General features: G+C 37.4%; 1 protein-coding gene across 6 annotated transcripts in view; it reads left to right on the forward strand.

Annotated features, from left to right (window-relative positions):
- LOC107224170 (protein kinase C, brain isozyme) overlaps window positions 1-15413 on the forward strand; it is a 48247-nt gene that overhangs the window by 12520 nt on the left and 20314 nt on the right. For 4 of the 6 annotated variants that reach the window (XM_046737355.1, XM_046737353.1, XM_046737352.1 and 1 more), the window contains 2 exons: window positions 10396-10427; window positions 10563-10645. In XM_046737355.1, the coding sequence (XP_046593311.1) occupies window positions 10396-10427; window positions 10563-10645 (115 nt within the window). Of the gene's footprint in view, window positions 1-10395; window positions 10428-10562; window positions 10646-13587; window positions 13700-15413 lie in introns of those variants that run through there. The other 2 variants (XM_046737351.1, XM_046737356.1) reach the window with 2 other exon arrangements.

The raw sequence follows: 15413 nt of genomic DNA on the forward strand, positions 1-15413 counted from the left end.
AGAGTAACGCGAAAGAGAGTTGAATTAGCCGTGTCTGGTGATTTTCGGCATTCTAACCTCAAAATCGGGACTCGAGTCACAATTTCTTGGCTCTCGTGATAAAAAAGTACGGATCAGTGTACTATTTATACAACGCTTTTCTGTGACTGTAGAGTCACAGTCTGCGAATGCGAAAGCGCGGAGAGCTGAAAAAACCGCTATTAAGTTCTAGGAGTGTTGAAAGTGGTCTTTTCCTTACTCCGCGCATGCGCCGTCGCGAACAAATCTTCGATTACGCGATCCTAACCTCACCTTGCGTCCACTTGACACAATTTGCAACATCGATTATACATGCAGTAGTACCAGAGTCCAGCCGAACCTCCAACACGCTGGATGGATGGATGGATGGCCGATTGCGGAACAGACTCGATACTACGCGGCCGAAACCCTGCGACCTTTGTCGTCCAAATATTCTGCATTACGGTTCAGTTAGTTAACGCAACGTACACGTGGCTAATAGGTATGAATTATGAGAGGAGGGCTCTTCCGCTCTTCCCGTATTCGCCTACGGGAATAGCAACCGTTCCCGTTTCTCTCCCGTAATATCGCCTACCTACCGAGTGAGAGAGAGGGAGGAAAACCAGCGCGCGTCGATATATCCACGCAGCGTATAACTCGGCACACCGGAGGAGAGAGCTTGTGAGAGGAAAGATCAATAGGAATTAAAGCGGAAACTGTGACGCGGGAGAAACAGTTTTTACCTCTTCTTCTTAATTCTTTTTCCTCTCTTTGGTACTTTTGCTCTTTCGTTCTCCCCGTCCCTCATTTTTTTTATTTACTTTTTTTTTCTCTCTCTCTCTCTCTCCTTTTCTTCTCTTTTTTTGCCTACTTTTTTCCAACCCTACTCATTTTTAACCCCTCCGAAGCTGTGTTTTTTCAGGTGAACCGTGTTTCGCAGCGAACTTTTCAGCAGAATATTTTATCCACACAAGCGAATATATATATACATGTGTGTGTGTGTATGGGGCATTCCGTGTCAAAATGCTACAGCCCATGAACCTCACCTCCTTCGATTCTTGATCATTTTTTCGTACTATGTTCTTACCGATCCAAAAAGGTTTTCACGAATTTTTTTTACAGATTTTCGTTAGATTCGAATTTGTATAGAAAATCGCAAACCCGGTTACGAAAAAACGCTGTTTTTAAAAATTTTGAAAAACTCACACTGTTTCTATGATTCAAAATATGATTTTTAAGCACCACACGATAATGGGAGCTCAATATTTACTCTATTTTTTTTGCAAGTTTATAATTTTTCGATGCCGGAATTGTTTTGTCGTTTTGTTTTGTTCTTTTTTTTTTCCCTAATATGCCTCGATCTAAATATATTGCGGCATCGCATTGTTTTCACGATTCGGCGATCTATTTTTAGATCTAGAAATAAAAAACTTCTATTCCGACATGGAAAAACTAAAAACGTGCGAAAAAAAAGAAGCAAATATTCAGATCACATTTCAAATCGTAGAATTTATGTGAATTTTTTTCAAGATTTTGAAAAATGGCGTTTTCGGAATTGGTTCATCGATTTTTTTCAAACTTCACCGGTGGCTAAAAAAAAAATCTAAAAAAAAAAAAAAATTCCAACACCTTTTTGCGATAAACATCATGCTAACAAAAAATTATTAAAATCGAATAGGATGAGGTACATGGGTTGCTAATTTCACGTGGAATGCCCGATATACACGCGCATACGCCCAGAGATATTCAAAATGAAACAATAAAATGAAATTCTCGTCGTACCTCGAGCAAGATTCAACTTTTGTTATTACTGTTTGAAAATTTCGGGTTTTTCTCTTTATTTAGATACAGTAGTATAATATATAAGAAATGCGAGAGAGGAATGAAAATGATTAAATTTTTTTATAACTGCAGCATAAATAATATATCGAAATGAAAATAGTAGGGAATCCCGTACGTCGAGTTTCAAAATGTAATATAAATTTTATAACATTCAGTTTGAATTTAATTTCAAGCCCATTGTGCGGAAGAGAATTAATTGTGTATAATGAAAATGAAACGGTGCTGTTATGGAAAAATATTTAAATTAAGAATAAAATATATAATTTTCTTACGCTTACAATAATTATGTTTTCACACTGCGTACTGTATCTATAAACATACAATAGTTCAAACTATTTATGAATTGAGAAAATTTTAAACCGCGAGAATTTCGCACGGCTCTAAATATACAAGGAAGGTCAATTAAAACAGAACGAACGTTCAATTATTCGAGAACATGTGACCGCATTTTATATGTGCATATATATATATATATATGGGGCATTCCATGTCAACTCTACCAATGATTATCCCTCACCATTTTTGATTAGCTTCAGAATTTTTCATACCGTACTCCGGTCACAAAAAATCATTTCTTCATTGTTTTCAGACCTATTTCTACTACCGTTAATTTTTTATGGTTACTCAGATTTCGTGCAATAGCGACGAAATCAACATTCAAATTATTCAAATCCATCTAAAAAAATTGGCACTCTTTCAAAGTCTCAAAAAAATTACCAAAAATTCTGCATTCAATTCTGAATCTTTTCCCGCAAGGACGCATAATTTTCTGCTCATTTTTTGTGATTTTGAAACAGTGCCAATTTTTATACAGAATTGAACAATCGTGAAAAGTTGACGGTTGTAGGAAAAAAAATCTGATAAAATTAAGAAGCACTTTTTCGTGACTGAAAAAACCGTGTGAAAAATCGAGGTGACGTGGAATGCCCCATATATATATATATATGGCATGTGTGTGTGCGCGTATATTGGTCGCGATCTTACAATTAACGTTTGAGTAGCCGCGAAGTTAATTGTCTAGAATGATTATACACGTTAGATGCGTGCGAGATAAGACAATATGCTTTAAGTGACGTGTTTATTATAGAAATAAATCACTCAAGCAGACTACCTTAAATTCTTGGTACGTGACTACTCGAGTAATTTCTCCTATATTTATAGCTGTAAAAAGACTCGAATATTTCGGAGGTCGGATAAATGAATGAAACGATTGCTGAAAGCGCGAGTTTAAATTACTCCATAAATATCAGAGAGAAAGAGAGAGAGAGAGAGAGAAAGAGTGTGTGAGTGAGCTATTTTTAGTCGGTCCACCGGCTCGCGTGACCCTTCGTTATATGCTGGAGTATAAAATAACGTACACCGAGAAAAATGTCTAGTTATGGTTTTGGCACTATGGGTATAATACAGTCCTTAACTATTTTCATTTCTTACTAGTCCAGTCATTGTCGTGTACTTTCTTTTTATTGTTTTCATAGTTGGCATTCTAAATTCAAAATGGCGACCAAATCCCATCGTTGCATGTACCCGTGATTTTGGATTTTATGAAAAATGGCTTTTCTTGAACAACTCGGCTCATTTTCAATCGTAACGAAATATCGAAAAGACAAAACATGTGGGAAATTAAATTTTCTACGACTTTCGATGTCGACATTTTTTTTTTCTAAGATCGATAGTTTCGAATTAAACCTGAAAAACTCGGTGAAATAAAACTATCCCATTTATCTCATTTATTTTTTACTTCAAGGCATAAACGAACATAAAGAAACTTGCAGGGAATTTGATTTTATACAATTTTGGTCTTTGTCTTTTTTTTGTTTTCCAACAGTCAATATTCAAGATCGTACGCCAATGGGAAAGAAAAATAGAACCGTCAATTTATTCACCGTTATTTCCTAAATTTAAAAACAAATGACACAACGCGATAGTTTTATTTCGCCGCTTTTTTCAGGTTTAATTCAAAGCTAACGATACAAAAAAAAAAAATGTACATACCAAAGTCGTAGAAAATTGAATTTCTTACAAGTTTCGTCTTCACGATTTTCCGCTACAATTGAAAATGGCCGAGTTGTTTGAGAAAAATGACTATCCTATTTCAGGCAATAAGTACAGGTATAACAAAGATGCTGTAATGCTGTAAAAAAGTGCATTTTGAGATATCGTGTCTGCACTTTTTTTTTTTACATACGTTCCTATCGGACGGTACAAATTAGGTTACATTCAATATATCACGTTTCCAAAAAATTCACAAAGTTTTGTTTCAACGTCAATAAATACGATGTGAAAATTATGTGAAATTTGATTTAAACGGTTTATCTTGGAGAGAAAAAAAAAAAAACCACTCTTCACATTAAACGACGACCCTTAAATTCGACACGTTATATTTTACTTTCCAAACCGTAGTTTAATTGTTAGAAAACGTGCTGCTCTTTCCGTTATCACCGCCCCAGCATGCATGCATGAAATGGACACTAAGGGATGAAGAGATGGATGAGAAAGTAGGAGGAGGAGGATGAGGAGGAGGATGAGGAAAGTGTCGGCGACGTTTTGTCGAGCACGTCTCTCTCTCTCTCTCTCTCTCTCTCTCTCTCCTTCCGTCTATCTATCCATCTGTCCGTATATCTATCTATCTATCTATCCATCTCTTTCTCCGGTAGGCACATAAGCTTTCAACCAGCAATGTAGGCTAATCGGAGATTAGTTTCCCTCGCCTCGGTTCGTTCTGCACCCCGGTCGTCGCCACGCCGCCACTCGGTCTGCTCTCGTCTCTTCAGCGATACATAGACGACCCTCCTCTTCCTCTTCCTCCTCTCCTCTGCCCCCACTTTTCTCCCCGCTGCCGTTTTTCCCGGATAATAAGAAAAAAAAAAAAAAGTCTCGGCCTTTGCCTCCGCATATTACGAGGATACGCGAGAACGGCTTCCTTTCCGCTTGTGTGGTGTAGTACCTACCCACATACCCCAACGTAAGCGAAATCTTATTTTCCACAACCTGTGTGCCTCGGCCATGGCGTGTGGCACGTCGTATAAAATATACCGACGACAACGCTGCCGGACATTATTCGGTGTACGGAAAAAATTTCTAACAAAAAAATTCAAAACCTCACGCTGCTGCAGAGCAATCGCAAATTATGTACATACTTTGAATAATTTAATTCTGCGTCTCCCCGATACGTAAACGGAGGATGGAATTCTCGTGTTAAAAAAAAAATAAAAATGTATGGTACACATTATTTAATACGGATTAACGGAAGGCCCGGATAAATATCTGTTTAAAATTACGAAATACGTACGATATAATGTAGACTTGAAAAAAGAAAAAATATGGACAAGAAAAAAAAAAAAAAAATTATACACGGAATACAGGAACTGTATTTTATGGCGCCAAACAAAAAGCGAAAAGTCGTATTATGATACACGGATAAATTATTTTTACACAAACCTGTAAAAATTCAATTGAATCTGTTTCAATTCTTTATGAAACAATATAGTTTTTAATTCACGAATCGCTTCGTTTTATTTATTTCCTTTAAAAATTCGTAGAAGAAAAAAAAAAAAAAAAATTCAAAAATAATCCTTCGCCTTATAACCGCGCATCGCGTGCCGTAAATTGCAAAAGGGCCGTTTTAGCGAAATGGCGTATAAAAATATGCGGTCATTACTTACCGCGAGGCATGGGTGTACTTTGCTAATCCGGGCCTTACAGATAACTAATATCTCATCGCAACTTATGCATGTAGGCGTAATAGAATATCGAGCCGAGAGATCGAGACGTTCCAGACTGCAATAATTAATCTTACCGTTGTTTCTCATCGTTCTTGATCGACTTTGAACGCCGGTGAAGAAAATGACCGTAATCTTTGCACAGGTGTTGGACAGGTATCCATGCCGTAAAATTCTTATAAAAAAGAAACACACACACACACACATATATATACATATATGTATATACTTTTACTAATATATATGCCGAGATTTATTATAGTTATATATAAAAAAAACGGGGCACGAGACGTCTGCCTAAAACGATAACCGAGCCGTTAAATTACCCCTCCTCCTACCCCACCAACCCCTTCCATCGTCGTCGCGACGCTCTCGTAAAACGCGAATAAAAGGAGAATAATAAGAGTGAAAAAGATATTGGATATTACAGAATCTTATCCGAAGGTCAGAAAAGGTCGGCTATCCGGTATTCGATTGAAGCTGAATTGCGGATACCGCAGGTGAAAAATTCTATCGTTCGCGGTAGAATTTTGAAAATCTCATCAAGTATACGTGTTAGTTGTGCGTATCAAGTGGATGAGAAACAGATGGATACTTTCGACTACGAGCGGTACGAAGAAACGTTTGTCAACGATTAAATTAACGCTACAATAATACGTGCTCAATATATGTATACATATATGATACGTATACGATTTTAAATCGCTGGATAATATTTGGTCAGCGATAAAAACGAGGCAAAAATCATTGGGATAGTATGAAAAACACCCAAGCACAATCATTTTCAATTTTCGCGTTAGAGTGACGAAACTGTTTTTTTTTTATTTTGAATCGTTGATTTGTCAGTGGTTGCGTTACTCGAATTAGTTCTGGAGGTTCGTTTCTATCGACTATAGCGACAAGCGATCTCTGTTTCGCTTATCGTTTGGTACATTCGCTATAATTGGCGAAAATGACTCATATCGCTGGACGTGTTCAAGATTTTTAAACGATTCCCTCTTTCCACAATAAATATCCATGTACATCTACCCGAATATCTATCCATTTATCTCCCTACCACGATTTGATCCTGCAGACGGTATCCATTACCAGTATTACAACACGTACGTATGTCCAAACATACGGCCAACCGGGCAGACGGCATTAGAATTTTCCTCATCTCAAATAGGTTCTGGCAAAGCGTTGGAGCGCGTGCCGCTGGTTTAACCGTGTGCAAAATTGAAAGGCTCCTGGTCAATGTGGATACACCTACCTAAGCATAAACATTAAGTATACATAGATATATACAGTTGTACGTACTATCCTACATGCACTGGATACTCGTACAATGTATACCAGGCATCGAGATGGAAGTCGCAGCCCGGTGTAAATACATCTAATTCCGCCGCACCTGCGGACCGTGCGATACGGATTACGCCTTACGTGTACGTACGTATAAACGGATAGAGAAGCGACGGAAGCTGGAAGCAGAAGCAACAGCGGCGGCAAAACACGGTAAACGGGGTGGGCGGCTTCCTACGTATCAACTTTAAACACACGTATAGACGGACGCGTATCGCACACACATCCATGGAGTTGTAAGAGTCGTGTGGGTCGGATGGGCACGGTTGAAAACGTGGCGGCCTGCCCGACGGTTCGCCTGAGTTGCCCTCGTATAAAGCCGCAATCGATTCCGCGGCGGGTTTCCCCCTGTTCCACCTATGTCTGTAGGTACATACCTACCTCTATTACCTCCCGTACCTCTTTCGTACGTGTACCTACATCCATACATCCGTACATCCATGCACGTACGCGATGCTTGAAATCCGAAGCAGGTGTCGTACTATGTCGGAGGACTGCGAGTATGCGATGGCACATTGTGTTGAACCATGTACGAGGTATGTGCGGCGGACGTTGGAATCCATGGGGGCTAGGGTCACTTTCCCCCGTATGAATTCAATCACCCGGTAGGTGTAGGTATAACGGTCTCACGGATTGCAGAGGGTCTGGAAAATTCTTCTCTTCCTTCCTTACATCCTTGCATCCGCGATAAAGGTTCCCCGGGATTTAACCTTCAGCCTTGTCTTTATCTCACTGAACACATCCCGGAAAAGTCATCTTTTTCTGTCTTTCTCTCTTATTTTTTTTTTTTTATAGATTTCTTGCAGATTTATCGATGGAATTTACGGTCACGATAACGTTCGTTTATAGATTCTCAGTGGCTCTCGCTACTTTGTTGAAATCAAAACTGAAACGAGTTTTCTTCTCTGATCAAATTTTATGCGCAACTGATACGGGAGAAACAAACGTTGATACGTTGATCGTATCTCTGGTGGAAATAATTTTGCCCGCTGGATACGGAATTTTATTTTTACGATTGAGCAGAGAAATTTTTGACACTCTCGTAGTTTTACACGTCACAGAATTTTTTATTTTTTTATAAGATAACTGTTATACAATAAGCTTGCATTTCCGCGATTGTTTTTCCTGCATCAAATATTGAAATGATTTGTTGTCGAATAATCGTAGAATTCCTAGTTTAGAAAAAAAGTATTGAGACAAGGTGAGTTCAAAAATAATACGACAGATTCTCTAAATCCGTCTAAATCATACTCAAAAGATGAGAGTATCAGTCTTCTCCCAAATTCTGATAAGTATACTCGACTTGTCTACAATTAGTTTTTCTTGCGAGAGAGACGCGACATCTAGCGGCGATCCAAAAACTAGTATTTCACACTTTCTCCTGCATATTCGTAATCTTACCGATCTGAAATTGAATTTTAAAATTGCCGTTCGTCGCAATTTTTCGTAGAAATTCGCACTCTTTCATGAGAATTCATCCGACTCGTAAAAAGTTGTACTTTTCAACGAAATTCCAACAATACAACGTGAATAAAAATTTAATTCGATACCGCGAGCATGAAACTGTGAACATTTCCTTCACCTTCAAAGAACATGTCCTACACATAACACACATGCCTCGGTACGCATTATAAATTCGCTGCGTGTAATCCAACCGCGTTTTCGTAAGCCCGTAAGATCGAACAAATTGCGGACCTCAGAATCGAGAATCGCCATCCGCTTATAACAGACGTGTGTCTGATTCATTCGGTTGGATTGCCCGTGTAATCAAAATTGGGAGCTGGTGGTACGCTTATTGTAGCCAGGAGCAAGGACGAATCCCGTCGAAAGAGAGAGAGAGAGAGAGAGAGAAAAAGAGAGAGAAAGAAAGAGAGAGAGAGAGAGAGAGAGAGAGAGAAGCGTATTGCGCGCGCGTGACGTCATAGACCAGGGTTGGCGGTTGTTCATGCTCGGTTGAAGATTCCGCGCAAGCGAGCGAGCAAGCAAGCGAGAACCACCCCAGCAGCAGCCCAGCCGACTCTCTTCGGGGATTCACCGCCCCCCCCCTCTCTCTCTCTTACCTACCTCTCTTTCACTCGCTCTGCGCCTCCTCTGGGGTTTTTCTCTTTTCCGAAAACCGCGGCGCCGTTCTGGGGAAAACCCGATTAAATCACACGACTGCCCAAAGCTCACCAGTTACCCGCTTTCCCGCTTTCTCTCTCTGTTGTTGTTGTTGTTGTTGTTATTATTATTATTATTATCATTAACCATAAGTACTCGATTGATATTGATCCGTTTTCTTCACAATAATTCAAACTTATGTTGCTTACACGTTGGATGCCATTGCCTCACGGTATATAACCAAGGAATAAATAAAAATTAATCAAATCTCTCTCTGTCTCTCTCTCTCTCTATCCTAATTGTTCTGTGAAACTGCTATACTCTCCTGAATTTTTACTTATCGTTAGTAACTTATTCTTTTTCGATATTATCTTTAATTTTTTTTTTTTACTCTTACTTCCATCGTACAGTGCGTGGTATTCGCATCTTAAGTTTACAAATTCCTTTCTCTGCGTTGTACCTTTTGGTTATCCACTAATGTCTAACTATGTTACTCCGTACTTGCGTCAAGGCCTGACTGGGCCAAGCATAATAAAAACCGATATCTATCTATCTATCTCCCTCTCTCCTCCCTCTTTAATTTCGTTTTGCATTGAAATTGCACGTATCCTATTACATACATACGTATATCGAAGCACGTACTTATAATGCAACGTACACCAATTGATACATTTCATTCTCATGTCAAGCGATCTTACGTTGCAGAACGACAAGTTGAAATTTTTTTTTTTTTTTTTTTTTACAAAAAAACTGTCGTTACAAAATTCAAATTTTAAAGCAATTGCTATTGCTTATATATATTTTCAACAACATATTTTCTCGTCCAATAGTCATCGGATCTTAACGACAGACGTGTAATATTGTCATTGTAAATAAATTTTTACAATACACCGAAGGTAGTTTGACTACTATTCTCTTGAGTATAGGCAAGTATGTATGTGCGCTTACATAGGTATACACGTAGCTAAGTCGAAGGGTGTTCTTGTATATAATTGATCACGTAACTCGTGTACCCCACCAACTCCTCGGAGAGTTAAAACCCCATCACGTTTTCCATCATACCGCGGCAAGTGCAATTGAAACACATGCGCGGGAATAAAAACCGGCGTACTGGTACTAGTGGAAAATAAATTCATGTGATACATTTTTTTTTTTTTTTTAGGAATTAATCACGTGAAATTGACGGTTCGAAAAAATGAACGATTTTAATTGCGAGAATTGCATAACTGTACGTTTACATCAATCGTATGACTCCCAGTCTCCCGTTACGTTTCATTCTTGTTTTCTTTCTGTTTCCGTTGCTTTTTTTTTTTTTTTGTTAAAGCAACAGTCGCGACAAAATTTATACTCCGTTTATTTGTTACATATATATATATATTCGTTCTTTTTGTTACAGGGGATTCGGAAAGCAGGGTTACCAGTGTCAAGGTAAGCGAATCGTAATGTGTTCAAAGAACGACTTAAAATAATGCGGCTTCAACAACTGTTTCGGTGAAAAGCGCGTTTACAATTGACTGTAACCAGTGATAATGGTCTGCAGTCTGTGAATATTGTTTATTACAGTATGCAGTTTCGTCGTTCACAAACGATGTCACGAATACGTCACATTCACGTGTCCAGGAGCGGATAAGGGCGCCGATTCGGACGTAAGTATCAGATATTTCGTACGATTCGATTTACACCATTTTATTTTGTTTTATTTTTTTTTTTCTTTCTTTTTAAGAAAAACGAAACATCATCAAATTGCGTATGATAGGTGTTCATGTTTGTAAGTGGAAAGAAAATAAATGCGAACGGTGGGGGGGGTAAATATAAATAATTAGTAAATTTATACTTCAGGTGTAACAATTGTATCATACGCGTCGCGGGATTTTATGTATTATGCTTTGTTGTACATCTAATTAATAATTAATCAAACCAATGAAACTGAAGAAATACTGTACATAGTGCACGTAACAAATTATATATTATAATATACGTTTAACGCTTTGAAAGGGAAGAAGATAAAGAGAAAATAATTACGAGATTATCCTGAAATGATAATACCTCGTATATATATATATATATATATATATATATATATATATATATAATTATCACGTAGGTACACGTTTAAAGTTCAGATAAACTCGTACAAACCAAACCGTTATGATGAACCTCTGATTTTTTTTTTTTTTATTTCGCACATGACAGTTATCGCAATATAAAATAAGTATTATTGGTACTAATGAGAAGCAATAATAATAATAATACCTGATGACGATAACTTTGAACTAAAAACAATGTTTGGACAATTAGGGATGAGGATAAAAAATGAACGAAATGAACGGAAAAATCACAACAAAACAGGATTAATACCTGTATACACATTACAGGTACAGACCTTCAATTGTTAATAATAATAAACATGAATTGACATTGATTTGTGATTAATATCATATTGTTGTAGAGAAAAATAACGATCCGAGTATATAAATTTTTAATAAGAACATTGAATCTGTCGCCTGCTGACCATGAGTCCCATTATACGTATAACGAGGATATGGCAATTAGCCGAAGTGATTATGAGCTTAAAACTGCTTTACCAGCAGTCGGTAAGAAGGGGGGAGGATGCGGAAGTGATTATATTCAAGGAGGTTGCAGCAGCCATTATACCGCGTACACAAAAGAGCCATTCGTTAAGAAAACTCGACCGGTGTCTTCGGGGTGGAATTTTATAACAACCAACTTTCATTTCACCCATATTATATAAGTACCTGGTGAGTTTTTTTTGTTTTTTTTTTTTTTGTCAAGTGTAAGTAACAAGGTATGGAATTCAATTATTGTAAGTCATCGAGACGTTACGAATAATGATTAGTCAAGGTGTTTGGAAAAATTCTTACCGTTGCTCGATTTACGAGCGCGTACCTACAATTATAATTTATATTCCAGCAATATGTGTGATGAAAAAATGGGTAGATGTTAAAAAATTCCCTTGCAACGAAACTGCTGCTCATAAATCATAATCAAATCGCAGGAATTGACGTACGAGGATGTAGTCTTACATTCATCGTTAAAAAACAAATTCGTTAAGGTTTACACCGATCGCGTATAATTATTATATACATTTAGGATAAATAAATATATTATACGTACAATTTATACTACAGGTATCGCATGGCTGTCGCTTCAAATTTTCTGCTATCATAAATTACGTCGTATATAACCGTTGCTTGAGTAATAATTCCGCATTCTGTTGTGTGCAATTATGTAATTAACTTATTATACCTATATATATATATATATATATATATATATATATGGATATCCACGTGTGATGATGGCCTACGTACATGCGTTATCAATTTTATAAATACAGAGTGAAAACTTCTAACTGTATATTCATGATGGAGCCTGTTAAAAATGTTTCAAATCGTGGAAAAAAGAATGCCCTAATTTTTTTCAGATTCTTACTTCATTCCCCTAGTCTCCCAGTTTAAACTAGAAATTTCTAATTATCCAAAAATATGCTCATTCGCTATATTTTGTACTGAATTTTATTTTAAATTAATTCGTAGGCGAAAAAATCCATGATCTCGAATATTCGGTGAGATTCGCCTTCTTTTCGGCGGAAAAAAAAAAATTCAAAAAAAAAAAAACTGAAACAAAACACTAGCATTCATTTAGTCAGCACTTTTACGGAATAAGCCTAATGTCAACACTATACTTAATATCACAGTCGATGACGCGCCAATGTTGAGGTTATTTTTTTACATTTGTTATCTTGGAAAATAAAAAAAAATACCTCATTGGTGATTTTTTCATTTTTCACTGAGAGAAAGACGAATCTCACTGAATATTCTGGAATATTGATTTCATTTTTTTTTTTTTTTTTTTTTTGCCTGCGAGAAACCGTGAAATAAACTTCAGTACAATATATAGCGAATGAGCATATTTATGAATAATCTGAAACTTCCCGCTTAAACATGGAGACTAGGAGATTGAAATAATTTGTTTTCCGACCCCTGCATATAAAGACCGCCTTTGTGTATCACACATCCATAAATTCATCCATAAACGTAGATTACACTCACATTCAGGTGATTCCGGAATGACGTGTGGATGCGTCGTCCTGTTGCAGTTTTTACAATCCACCTTATCGTCTGTAACAAAAAAAATTTTTTTTTTAATAATCATAGAAACGAAACGGTGATACTATAAAACGATATATTGCGGTAACGTGGTACAGTGTTACATGAAATCGACCCAGTGTGTTTCATTATCCTCGTCATTAACGGAGTTCGATGATCAGAATCCGCGAATTTGGATTACACGGATAAAATTTTCAGAAAAAAAAATCTTATCGTCAGATGAATAATCAGTAATAATTTATAAGTAACCCTTGGTGGTAGGTTGAAATACAGATTCAACAATTACAACAACCTACTAACAATAAAGCGCAGTAAGAATCGTAGGGGGGGGAATGAACTCGGGGTGTTAAGAGGTAAATGTGAGACAGGGTGAATGATTTTGACGCATGGGGGTTGGTGTTGATCGCGGGTGATCATGATGCGATAGTGTAATATGGTGTGATGGACGTGACACGCAGGACACCCGGACGAAACATCAGTTCAAGCAGCACTCCTACAGCGGGCCAACCTTCTGTGACCACTGCGGTAGCCTCCTCTATGGCATCATTCACCAGGGCATGAAGTGCCAAGGTATCGCTCATATACCCGTAACACCTCTCTCTGTCTCTCTCTATCTCTCTATATCTCTATCCATCTCTATCTATCTCAATTCGAGATTCATCTGTTGTGTTACCAAACCATACGTACACTTGGGGGACAATGAATCTGAGACGGTAAATTTTTAACACTAGACAGTTATGTTGGCGACACTGAGAAACCTGCAGCGCCACCGTCGGCCGAGCGCGAAACTAACTCAATCTCAATAAACTTAACATGACCCACGACCGTCGAATCTAACCTTAGAATACGTGTCGATCTAACAAGTCATTATCCCCGCGGTATTGTAAGGTTAGATTCGACGGTCATTTGTTATGTCAAGTTTATTGAGATCGAGTTAGTTTCATGCTCGGCCGACTGTGGCGCTGCAGGTTTCTCAGTGTTGCCAACGTAACTGTCTAGTGTAAAAAATAAGCCGTCTCAGATTCATTGTCCCCAAGTGTACGTACAGTGATATTCATGCATGCCTGCCAACTTCGCTGGCTACCTGTTTTCAGTCCGAAACAAAATGCGAGTTGTGAACAAAACAAAAAGATAGAAAAAAAAAAGAACGGATAAGCGAATGACCGTTCGGAATCCCCCTCCTGTGACGAAATATCCCCGTATAAAATCACGAGAAAAAAATACCAGCTGGAGAAATATCATCGGTGAAAAAAATCGACCGGATTAAATTTTCCCGGATAAATAAGAAAAATTGATGTATAAATGATTGCACGAATATTAATAAATGTATTATAATATTGGCAAAGAGGGATTTTAGGAGGGAAAATTTTTTCTGGGGGAATTTTGGAAAAGGAGATTCTGAATGAGAACCGACAAACACGCAGTTTTTTTTTTTTTTTTTTTTTTTTTCCCATACGATACAAGTACAAGTGAACTGCTTTCGAACTTTTTCCATTACTTGTGCCCTGAGAGTTTGCTTCTCTCTAAATTTAATGATTCTAGGTCAACGGGAAAATACCACGTAGGTTTTGATTTGTGACTTTGCGAGTATAAAAATCTGTGACATAAATGGTCGTATCTTTTGATCGCGTTGACTTGGAAGCTTGAATTTTTCACACCTCCAAGGATGTAAAATTTTACATACCGCACCTTGGTATTTGATATTAATTTCAACTTGTTACCTCTACCCGTTCATGAAAAAAAAAAGAGTCTTGACAGACGGACGAACAAGAAATTGATCCTGTATAAGTGTTACGTTTTTTCTATCACATTGTCAGATATGGAACTCTAAAAATGATCCAAAAAATCGCCACTCAATTTTTCATATATTTCGTTATAAAATCGAAACTCGCATTTCGTTTCGGATTGAAAACAAGTTGGCCGAAAGTTTGACGCATTGATAAATATCACTGTAGAGTAATGTTAATTAATGGGTTCCCAGTGGATTTTTTTTCTTCTTCTTCTTCTCGAATCAAAACTGAAACAATCTTTCCGTCCAACGAAATTTTATACGTTTACGATCAACGTATCGTTCGTTTAAATTCTCCTGCATCATTTGAGTCAACTAGTTACAGTTTTGATATCGAAAAAAAACAAGAAAGAAAAAAAAAAAAAAACACTCAGCCACTGTGAACCTACTGATTGCAATTACCGAGAGAAAAAAAAAAATAATTACCTACAAATTTCTTCAACGAGAATATCGTGCGAGTCTCTGTAATATATAATTCCTCGCGAATTGACATTC

This window comes from Neodiprion lecontei, chromosome 4 (genome assembly GCF_021901455.1).
Source record: "Neodiprion lecontei isolate iyNeoLeco1 chromosome 4, iyNeoLeco1.1, whole genome shotgun sequence".
NCBI lineage: Eukaryota > Metazoa > Arthropoda > Insecta > Hymenoptera > Diprionidae > Neodiprion > Neodiprion lecontei.